The sequence below is a fragment of the Neophocaena asiaeorientalis genome, unplaced genomic scaffold, assembly GCF_003031525.2.
Source record: "Neophocaena asiaeorientalis asiaeorientalis breed wild unplaced genomic scaffold, Neophocaena_asiaeorientalis_V1.1 scaffold1090, whole genome shotgun sequence".
NCBI lineage: Eukaryota > Metazoa > Chordata > Mammalia > Artiodactyla > Phocoenidae > Neophocaena > Neophocaena asiaeorientalis.
Genome location: NW_020175322.1, coordinates 496,135 through 506,826, shown reverse-complemented (window position 1 = coordinate 506,826; position 10,692 = coordinate 496,135). Strand labels below are relative to the sequence as shown.

The following is a 10,692-nucleotide window of genomic DNA, read 5'->3' as shown; positions in this document are numbered from 1 at the left end:
GAAAATTTGACATATATATATATATATATATATATATATACTTATCTATCCATTTCTTTAGTATTTCTTACATTACTTTTATGCTGTTTCTCACCCAGAGATTATATGACAATTTAAACTATTTCCCCCTACGTTTTAAAATTAACTTTATTTATTTTTGGCTGTGTTGGTTCTTCACTGCTGCATGCGGGCTTTTCTCCAGTTGCAGCGAGCAGGGGCTACTCTTCGTTGTGGTGCGTGGGCTTCTCATTGCGGTGGCTTCTCTTGTTGCAGAGCATGGGCTCTAGGCGTATGGACCTCAGTAGTTGCAGCACATGGGCTCAGTAGTTGCAGTGCATGGGCTCTAGTTGTGGCTCGTGGGATTAGTTGCTCCTCAGCATGTGGGATATTCCCAGACCAGGGATGGAACCCATGTCCCCTGTATTGGCAGGTGGATTCTTAACCACTGCACCACCAGGGAAGTCCTATTGACTTTTCTTTCTCAAGTTCTTGAACTTGCAAGAGTTTTGAACACTTTGAACTAGTGCAAATAGCAAGGACTGTGCAGTTAGAGCTATATCTAGCCTGGGTTCACTGTGTAATCCCAAGCAAGTGGAGGTAAACTGCTGTCAGGTTTCAGTTTCTTTGTCTGTAAAATGGGCTTAGTGAGCTGTTATGAAAATTAAATTAGCTAGGTCACACACCTGAAAAGCATCTGTCACATGGTAGTCTCTTAGTAAATTATCCCTCTCTAAACGCTTTCTTTCCTACTAGACCACTTGAGGAAGCTTCCTCCTAGCCCATAACTGCTTCTCCACTCCTTAGTTTCCCGCCCTGATTGCCTTGTTCCTTTCCCACAGAGGCAGGTCCGAGACCGCGGGGTGACCCGATCCAAGGTGGAAAAGGCGCGGCCGCCTACGGTTCCGGTGCCGCAGGTGGACATAGTGCCTGGGCGGCTCACTGAGGCTGAGTGGATGGCGCTCACGGCTCTCGAAGAGGGCGAGGAAGTGGTGGGGGACATCTTGGCTGATCTGCTGGCCCGAGTCATGGACTCTGCCTTTCAAGTCTACCTGACTCAACAGGTGGGCCTGGATCCTTGTTCTCCAGACCCATCTCCCCTCTCCCTGACCCCTCCCTGCTGGGCTGAGACCCTTTCTCGCCTCTGCAGTGCATTCCATTCACCATCAGCCAGGCCCGGGAAGCCATGCTGCAGATCACCGAGTGGCGCTTCCTGGCCAGGGACGAGGGAGAATCTGCAGTGGCAGAGGACCCCACATGGGGCGAGGACGAGGAACCCTTGTCTTGCACGACGGACGCCTGGGCTCAGGGATCCGTGCCCGTGCTACACGCGCTGACCTCGGTGGGGCTGGAGGAGACCTTCCAAGGCGAAGTAAGCTCAGCCCCCAGCTACCTCCCAGCTGTCACCGCCGCCCCGGCCGCGTCTTCGATCTCCTCAGGGCCTCACTGGACTGCTCCAACCTCCTCTCTACCCTTTCTGACGTCTCACCACTCACCCCTCACGTCCACCCTGGTGCATTTCCCCAGAACCAAGAGAACGTGGACCAGATCCCTTTAGGAAGATCGTGGATGGATACAGGCTCTCAGGAGCGGATGGAATCTTGGGAGCGTCCTCCTGAACTGAGAGTCACCCCGGGCCCCCTACCCACCCCGGTCCTGTTTCAGGAGACAGGGCCCAGGGGTCCTTTAGAGAAACTGGACGACCAGGCGAGGGGCCACCTGTTTGCAGTCGGATCCTTGAACGCGAGCAGCCAACCGTCGGAAGAGATGGCGCCCGCCGGCAGTCCCCACCGTTCTCTGGAGCTGTCCTTGGTAGCCAGCCCTCAGGCCTCTGTCGAGAGGGCACAGCCCCTCAGCTCTCAGTTCTCGCTCGAGGACCTCTACTATTCCCAGCCGCAGCCGTACGCGGCTGGAGACCGGCCGGAGCTCAAGGAGGAGAAGGTGCCCCGCATCCCCTCGGTCGTGTCGGTGCCCGGCCCCTCTGCGGGCGGCCCCACCACGCTCAGCCCCTCCGGGGGGTTCCAGCCGCAGCAGCCCGGGCGCGCCGATGCGCGGCCCAGCGCGCTGCACTACAGAATGGGCCGCAAGGCGGCGATGGCGCGCCTGGACCCAGCGCGGCTGTCGCGCCACTGGGTGCACCCGCTGGCGGAGATTCTGGTCCCAGACTCCGAGACGTGCCCCCCTGGAAGCCTACCGCGGGCGCCAGCGGGGCGAGAAGACCGAGGCCCCAGCCGGACCGCAAGCCTCCGCCCCCAGCGTCCGCGTCTCCCCGTCAGTGTTCTTCCCTATCGCACCTGGCGTTCCTTTCCGAGCCTTGGGACCCGGCCCCAGCCTCCAATTCCCTACTTTAAGTTTAGGCCTACCGTCGCCAGGTTTTGGTTCAAAGCTGCCCTTCGCTAGTCCCGGGCTCCGTTTTCTCGCCACACACCCGGCGCGCCCCGACGTGGCCCGCAGCTCCAGCCCCAGACTATGGCCGGGTGCCAAGTGGCCCAGCGGCTGGCAGGGGGAGGGCGAGTTGCTGGGAGAGCTGTGGGCTGGCCGCACCCGCGTACCTCTCTGCAGGGCCTGGACCCTGGGGACGGGGAGAGCCAGGATCCTCACAAGTGGCTTCATCCCGTGCCCCGAGTTCTCGAGGCCAAGTGCCAGGTGATGTGGAAGCCCATGTTGCTGCCGGAAGCACTGAAGCTGGCTCCTGGTGTGAGCGTGTAGAACCCAGCCACCCAGGTGCTGCTAAGCTCTGCTGAACCTCAAAAGGAGGACAAAGAAGGTGGCACCTCTCCTCCACCCACACAGGTGCCCCAGAGCCCCAGGTGACCGTGGCACAGCTAATGAAGAGCTCAGCCCCCAAAATGTGGCCACTCCCCTCCAAGCGCCTGCCCCATTCTGAGCTCTGAACCTCAGGCAGTGTGAAACCTACCTTCCTTCTGTCTGCTTGCCAGAAATAAACACCTGAGTTGCCTTAAGTATTGGCCTGATGTCTGTCAGTTTCTTCCAAGTGTGTGCTCTCGTGAACTGGAGTGGTCTAGAAGAATATAGAACACTGACTCCAGGGAATAATTCCATTACACCCTTAGGAGACCCTGCTTTAGGGCCAAGGTGGCTCCCCAGCAGAGGCATTCTGGAGAACCATCCCCATCCCCACAAAGGAGCAGACATAAGGGTTCCAAGTGGGGTCTGCCTCAGTTTGGAGAATTTATGAGTCTCCTTCCAGTAGGGGAAGAAGGGGATGGCCCCACTTAAGCACAGAGTGATTTGAGACATGAGGAGCTCTGTCAGTTCATCTTAGAGTGCAAACCCAACTTTCACTTGGAGACACATTTGAGCCTATGCAGGGTTTAGGGAAACCTGGACTCTCTTGATCTTTGACTTGGACCAGCAATGGAGTGAGGCAATCAGATAGCTAGGGAAAACAATTTAAGGAGGAATTCACTCTCAGTTTCAAACGGGATGCTCAAGCACACCCACGAGTGAGTGCCTCCTTAAATTTTGTGCCTTATGCTCCACACCAACCTCTTGCCTAGTCCTACTCAGCTTTGACTAGTCCCTCCCCACCCTCCCATAGGCAGCACTTCCAGTGGCAGACCAGACTTCTCTGCTATGTCCCTGTGGTCTCTACTCAACACCCCAGTCTGGGGTCCTGGCTCTGTCCTCCTCATTCTGGTCCTCCTACTTAGACTAAGTGTGCAGGTCTGGCATAAGTTGTATCTTTGGGACCTCCAATGCTGCTCCACGGATTTGACTGGGAAGATAGCAGTGGTGACTGGAGCCAACAGTGGTGAGTGCTCCTCCTGCCCTGTCACTTCACTAAGGGCCTCAGCCTCCAACAGCCCCAACAGGGAGGGCAGGGAGGTTAGTCACTCCCCAGACTAGCATACTCTGAAGCTGCCCTCCCACAGGCATCGGGAAGGCTGTGTCCCAGGAGCTGGCCCGCCGCGGGGCACGTGTGATCCTGGCCTGCCGTAGCCAGGTGCGTGGACAGCGAGCCCTGGCCGAGATACAAGCAGCGTCAAAGAGTAACCGCCTCCTGCTTGGTGAGGTGGACCTGAGCTCTATGAACTCCATCCGAAGCTTCGCTCAGTGGCTTCTGCAGGAGTACCATGAGATACATCTACTGGTTAACAATGCTGCCGTCTGTGGTATGTGCCTTGATTCCTTCCCCTAAGCACATTTCAGGAACCTCCTTTCTAGCTCAGGGACCCCAAAACAGGCATCCTCCAAGCCTAACCTGTACAGACCATGGAAACACTGTAATTCAGACACTACCCTAAAAAGCCTACCTTAATTTATAGCCTCAAACTTCATTGCCCCCATCTCAACACATCCATGCTCCTGTGGCATTTCTACTGAACCCAATATGTCCTCCCCAGACTTTGTCTCCCTCAGGGTCCTCACTCCATCACCCACCACCTATGTTTTCATCTCCTCCCAGGATTCCCCACTACACTTACCCCAGAGGGCCTTGATCTCACCTTTGCCACCAACTACACTGGGCCGTTTCTGCTCACAAATCTGCTCCAAGGTAAGGAAGGATGGGTGCTTACCTTCTGTGCCACCCCCACTTTTCCATTCCCCCGGCATTTTTGTGCTTACTGTCTCCCGTGGTCATCTCCTTTCCCTTGGCACCCAGATGCTTGCTGAGCAATGACCCAGCAAGCATCTGGGTGTACACAGCAGGGAACCCACCTGGCAACAGTCAGGATTAGGAGGCCGGTAATGGAATCAGTCAGCCCCAAATACAACCAGCAAGAGGATGTAAGATCTACATCCCACCTCTCTTTCCCCCAGCTCTGAGTTCTAGCCAGACTAGTAGAGTCAGTCATCTCAACAAAAGCTTCTTGACGGTGGTATTAGGCTACTAGAATTAAGGAGGTTTGTATTCTTCCCAGGGAGGGGAGGGATTGGGTGACAGGCACATTCTCTCTAACATTTTCTTTGGCTTGTCTAATAGCCTCTTTAAAAGAAAATTAATTTTTGGGTCAGGTATTACATGTCCAAAGTACAAAAGGGTATGCAGTAGAAAAAAAGAAAGACGGACAGAAAGAAAAAGTCTCCTCCTCTCTTGGAAAATCAGCTACCCATTCCCCTCCTGGGAGGCAACTACTGTTGCCAGGTCTCATGTACCCTTTAGTGGGTGATTAAATTAGCCCCAACTGGAAAGTGAACAAAGAGCAAGGCCAAACCCTATGCATTTGTAAGTATAAATATTTCCCCCCTTTCCAAAAATTATAACATGCTACAATACCCTGTCTGTACCTTGCTTAGTAAGTTTCTTAAACTGCCTTCTCTCCCATCTTCCCTTCTCTAATCTATTCTCCCTTCTGCCACTTCTAAGAAATCACCTTTCATCATATCACTTTCTTGCTTCAAATCCTTTGAAGGAACTCTGTACTTTACATAATAAACTAAACTGCTTCTCTCTCCTTAAAAGACCCTCTGCAGGCTGAGAGTCTCACCTTTGCCTTTCCCAAACCCACACCCTTGTCTCCAGCCAGACAATCTGTATCTCTTGGGCCACACTCTGTTTTTTAATTCTGGCTGTGCTTTTGCACATGTATTTCCCTCTATCTGGAATACGCTTTCCCATCTCTTTAGCCTGTCTAACTTAATTCAGCTGCCAACACTCAGCACAGATATCACTCGTGCTGTGGATCCTGCCCTGACACCTCTGCCTCCCCCAGCCGTCCCCATTTACAGGACTCCCTTAGTCCCTGTACACATCTCTGTTCCTGCACTGCATGAAGATCAGTCTCCAACTAGGTTGTGAGCCCCTTTGGTCTTCATGTCACTATGTCTGCAAGTTTGGAGTTCACTGTCCTCTTTAAGAATAATCTTCTCTCCAACAAAGTTTGGCTAAATACCTCCTGCTCTAGTTTTCATTTGTGATTCTTCATTTAAATGGGGGGATCAAAATAGTTTTAGCATTTTGAAACAATAAGTAAACTCATATGTGACAACTACAATTTTTTTTTTAATAATTTTATTTATTTATTTATTTTGGCTGTGTTGGGTCTTCGTTGCTATGCACAGGCCTTCTGTAGTTGTGGTGAGAGGGGGCTACTCTTCGTTGCAATGCATGGTCTTCTCAGTGCGGTGGCTTCTCTTTGTTGCGGAGCACTGGCTCTAGGTGCGCAGGCTTCAGTAGTTGTGGGACACAGGCTCAGTAGTTGTGGCTCACGGGCTCTAGGGCGTAGGCTCAGTAGTTGTGGCGCATGGGCTTAGTTGCTCCGCAGCATGTGGGCTCTTCCTGGACCAGGGCTCAAACCCATGTCCTCTGCATTGGCAGGCGGATTCTTAACCACTTCACCACCAGGGAAGTCCTACAACTTTTGATACTTTATATAATCCAGACTTTTTTTGTATAGTTAGGAACTCTTTTTTTTAAAATTTACTTGTACCTGTTCTATTGATAGTAATTTTACTTTCACTCTTTTGGAAGATAGTTAAAATTAAAAAAAACCCCACACCTTCCCAAATATTTCTGCACACATTTATTTTCCCCCTAAACCTAGCACCCATATGTCCTTAGCACCTAGCGTGGTGTCTGCCATAATACAGGGTCCTAGTGAATAACTGTGGAATGAATAAGTAAAAGAATGAATGTATGAATGTGTGAAAGACAGTTTTCACAGCATTTCCAGCCTCTCCTTCCCCTTCTTAGCCATCAGCAAGATAAAAATATAAACAAGGATTAATTAAATTAGCTCCAGCTGGCAAGTGAAAGAAAAAGCAAAACTCCACTTTTACTTTAGGCAAAAAAAAAAAAAACAATCCACTAAAATAAAACAAGAGGAAGAGCATTAGGAAAACAGCTAATAAAAATGAAGTCTCAGTTCACATTATGCTGTGCCTCTCCTGGGCGCCTGCCTGGGGACCCACTGACTCTCTCCTGAAAGCCTGGGATGGTCCCTGTCCTCCTGGAGTTTCATGGAGAAGCAGGTTGGGGAGTGGGCATGGGAATTTACTCTAGTACTTGGATTGAAGGTGTGTGGTCCTCTCTCTACCCAGGGGCCCTTCAGCGGGCAGGGTCAGCCCGGGTAGTGAATGTGTCTTCCTTCCGGCAAGCACATGGGTACATTGATGAGGAACATCTGATAGGGGCTGGTAGACCTTTGACCTTCAACCAGAACTATGACTGCAGCAAACTTCTTTTGGCCTCATTCACTGGGAAGCTTGCCCAGAGACTGCAAGGGACAGGTAACTGCCTCTGACACCCCCTACTCCTCCACTCCCAACACTACCTCCCAACACTTCCCATCTCATTCCAATATATTCTGGCCATATAATACTCCCAATATCCCCCAAGCCAGCTGTTAATATCCTCCATTTATCATCTGTGCACCCTATGTTTCTCTCAACCCCATCTTCATATCTCCCTTCGTCCTTTTCCAACTCTCTCATCACCTACAACTTCCCTCTCCTCCAACATCATCCAACATGTTCCCCCTCAAGATCACCCAACACTTTCCAATACTTATGTCTCCTTACTGGCTCAGATATCACGGTTCATGTAAGTTACTAAACACTGACTTCCCTGGCACCACCCCCAGGTCTCTTGTCACCTCTACCCGACAGATCTGAAAGGATCCTCCTCCCCTCATTGCACATTGCGGAACCACACTTAACCCTTTCTTCCCAACATCCTCCTCTCACTTCACTTTGTACTACATGTGTCTCACCCTCTCAGGTGTGACTGTGAACTCTGTGGACCCAGGTGTTGTATACACGAAGATAATGAGGCATTTCTCTTGGCCATATCACTTCCTCTTCTGGCTCCTCAGCTTCTTCTTTAAGGTGGGTAGTGGAGGGTGGGGCAGGGCTCTGCTGCTGAGTGTCCTTTACTCCTCTTCTTCCCCCGTGTCTCTACAGGATAGCAAACAAGGTGCAATCCCAGTCCTCTACCTGTGCTTGGCAAAGGAGCTGGATGGCATTTCTGGAAAACATTTTAACAGTTCCTGTGTGATAACTCTTCCCCCTGAAGCTGCTCGGGATTGTCATGTGGCCCAAAGCCTCTGGAATACCTCAGTCCGACTAACAAACCTAGACAAGGTGGACTGATCTTCTGTGACCCCCGCCCTAACTAGCTACCCTCTCCTTGACTCCCAGCCCTTACTCTGATTATGCCTTTTGTTTGCTGGCTCCAAGGATCAATCTCTTTGTCCAGTATAGTGACCACTTCCTCTTCCTGTTGGTTCAGGGGCGTGAGAGCTCAGATCAGCCAGGGGACAGTTTCAGCTTCTACTTACTGCTAGTACTTTGATAGAAGTGTTCATGTCTTGGGCACTAGGATCTCCAAACCTACCGAGTCCCATGTTGTGGTGATGGGGAGTAAGACCCCTTTTGGCGGGTATTAGATGTACCAGTAAGAGGGGAAACTTCTACCTGTGCCTCTTGGTTCCTGGCCTTGGGGGAGACGGTACCACATAGTGTCCTCTGGATTAAGGCATACGCCACATCCTGTAGGACAGCATCCCAGCTTCATAGGGTGTTGTCTCCCAGCTGGTACTGTAACTGAGCCTACAGGTAACCATTCCACCTTTCTATCAACCAGCTGCTCCTGGGTGCTGAGTCATGCAATAAGGTCAGTGAATTCTGAGCGTGAGAGCACATTGCTTCTTTTAAATCTACATAAAGCTTGGAATCAGCTTTTCAACTTTCACATACACAAACCTTGTTGGGATTGCACTACATCTACTTGGGAGGATTGAAGTTTTCATGGTAATGAGTTCTAAACGTGAGCAAAGTGTGCTTTTGTCTATTTAAATCTTCTGAATATCTTTATAAAATTTTGAATAATTTTACCCATAAAGCTCTTGCACAAGTTTTATTATATTTAATTCCAGATACCTTACTTTTTATGCTATTGCAAATGGTATTTTAAAATTTGTGTATTAATCATACATCAAGCAACTTTATTAAGTTATCTAATTCTGACAAGTTATCTGTAGACTTTTGGTTTTTCCACATAGAAAATCACACCATCTGGGAATAATAACATTTATTTCTTCTCTTTCAACTATTATAAATTTTATTTCTTTTCCTAGACCTTAATTGATTTTCTAGTATTAAACCAAACTTGCATTTAAACCAACTTTGTCAGTGTTAATTTTGTATACATGGCTAAATTTAGTATACTCACGTTTTTGCTTGGAACTGTTTATTCATAAATGAGATTGGCCTGTACTGTACTTTTCCTTACTTATATTGCTATTGTCTGGTTTTGCTGTCATGGATAGATTCATTTTATAAAACAAATTGGGAATTTGTGTTAGTCTAGGGACATTATATGAGAAACAGATGCCAATTAATTGAGGATTAAAGGTACAAGAAACTTGTACAAATGGCTGTGAGAGAAAGTGGGGAAGAAGCAGGGAGACCCACCAGACTGTGATACAAGTCTGACCCTGAATAAAGGAGAGAAGGTTGGTTGGGAGCATCTTAGAGTGCAGTGGGATGATTTTTCCTTTTTTTTGGCTGCGCTGTGCACAGGATCTTACTTCTCCAACCAGGAATCAAACCTGCAGCCCCTACAGTGGAAGCATGGAGTCTTAACCACTGGACACAGGGAAGTCCCGATTTTTCCATTGTTAAACTCCCTCTCTAATATACAATCTACTTCTGTTCTAAAAATTTTAACCTGCATTTTTTTTTTTTTTGGCTGTGCGGGGTTTTTGTTGCAGCACATGGGCTTCTCTAGTTGTAGAGCACAGACTCTGTGGTTGCAGCGTGTGGGCTTAGTTGCCCTGTGGCATGTGGGATCTTAGTTCCCCAACCAGGGATCGAACCCGTGTCTCCTGCATTGGAAAGCGGATTCTTAACCACTGGACTACCAGGGAAGTCCCTTAATCTGCATATTTATTTATTTTATTTTATTTTATTGGCTGTGCCACATGTGGGAGCCTGGGGTCTTAACAACTGGACCACCAGGGTAGTCCCTGCATATTTATTTAAAAGCTTTAATCAATATCTTTATTCTTCTTTCAAACAATACATAGAGCTTAGAGTTCTTTAACATTAATCATTCTCTTTGAATTCATATGATTTTGTAACCCAATATTCTAATTATATTGTTATTTCATTAATTTCACAAATCAGATATTTTGTTATTTTAAATAGTTGATATTTGTATGGATTTACCCATACGTTTAGTATTTTCTTTGCTCACTCTTCTTTCTTGCGTCTCAGATCTTCCATCTGGGATTATTTTCCTTCTACCCTGAAGTACATCCTTTAGAAGTTCCTTTCATGAGGATTTGTGGTAGACAGAATTCTAAGATGGCTCCCAAGATCCCTACCCACTTGTGTACACATTCTCTATAATCTCTTCCCCCTGGGTGTGAGGAGATCTCATGAACATGATAGAATTTTACTTCTGTGATTATCTTATATATTGGGTTAATGGGATTTGCTGATGTAATTAAAGTCTATAACCATTTGGCTTTGTATGTGTGTGACTGAACAATATTTATTCGTCTACCATACTTTTCTTCACATCTTTAAATTACATCTTTCTACATATGAGTTCCTCAAAGCTTTCCACGGTCTGTGTCATTCATTAATTTATTCATTAAATGATCTTACATTTAATGAACTTAATTTATTAAATGAATAAATTAATGGAGTATCAACTGATCCAGGCATTGTTCTACAGTAATGAGCAAAACAGATAAACATCCATGAATTCAAGAAGTGTATATT

At 48.2% G+C, this 10,692-nt stretch overlaps 2 protein-coding genes across 3 annotated transcripts in view; both read left to right on the top strand.

Moving 5' to 3' along the window:
• CUNH2orf81 (chromosome unknown C2orf81 homolog) overlaps positions 1-2,887 on the top strand; it is a 4,724-nt gene extending 1,837 nt beyond the window's left edge. The window contains 5 exon segments of the mRNA XM_024765685.1: positions 840-1,061; positions 1,148-1,501; positions 1,504-2,172; positions 2,174-2,551; positions 2,554-2,887. Coding sequence (XP_024621453.1) covers positions 840-1,061; positions 1,148-1,501; positions 1,504-2,172; positions 2,174-2,551; positions 2,554-2,811 — 1,881 coding nt within the window. The 3' untranslated portion in view covers positions 2,812-2,887.
• A 700-nt stretch (positions 2,888-3,587) lies between these two features.
• Positions 3,588-9,076, top strand: LOC112413660 (retinol dehydrogenase 12-like). Of its 2 annotated transcripts, XM_024765699.1 has the most exons (6): positions 3,588-3,772; positions 3,894-4,133; positions 4,427-4,516; positions 7,003-7,191; positions 7,682-7,788; positions 7,864-9,076. In XM_024765699.1, the coding sequence occupies exons 1-6, from the start codon at positions 3,595-3,597 to the stop codon at positions 8,050-8,052; spliced, it is 993 nt and encodes a 330-aa protein (XP_024621467.1). In that variant the 5' UTR covers positions 3,588-3,594; the 3' UTR covers positions 8,053-9,076. The 2 variants fall into 2 exon arrangements, with proteins under 2 accessions (XP_024621467.1, XP_024621466.1); XM_024765698.1 differs by having other exon boundaries at positions 3,595-3,772; positions 7,682-8,052.
• Positions 9,077-10,692: the final 1,616 nt, after the last annotated feature.

What these genes read in the sequence shown, in the direction of transcription:
- LOC112413660 (XM_024765698.1), top strand. Translation starts at nt 3,595, where the DNA reads ATGTCCCTGTGGTCTCTACTCAACACCCCAGTCTGGGGTCCTGGCTCT. An exon ending in TAACAATGCTGCCGTCTGTG is followed by an intron (nt 4,134 to 4,426) that starts GTATGTGCCTTG and finishes ATCTCCTCCCAG; the next exon opens with GATTCCCCACTACACTTACC. An exon ending in GCTCACAAATCTGCTCCAAG is followed by an intron (nt 4,517 to 7,002) that starts GTAAGGAAGGAT and finishes CTCTCTACCCAG; the next exon opens with GGGCCCTTCAGCGGGCAGGG.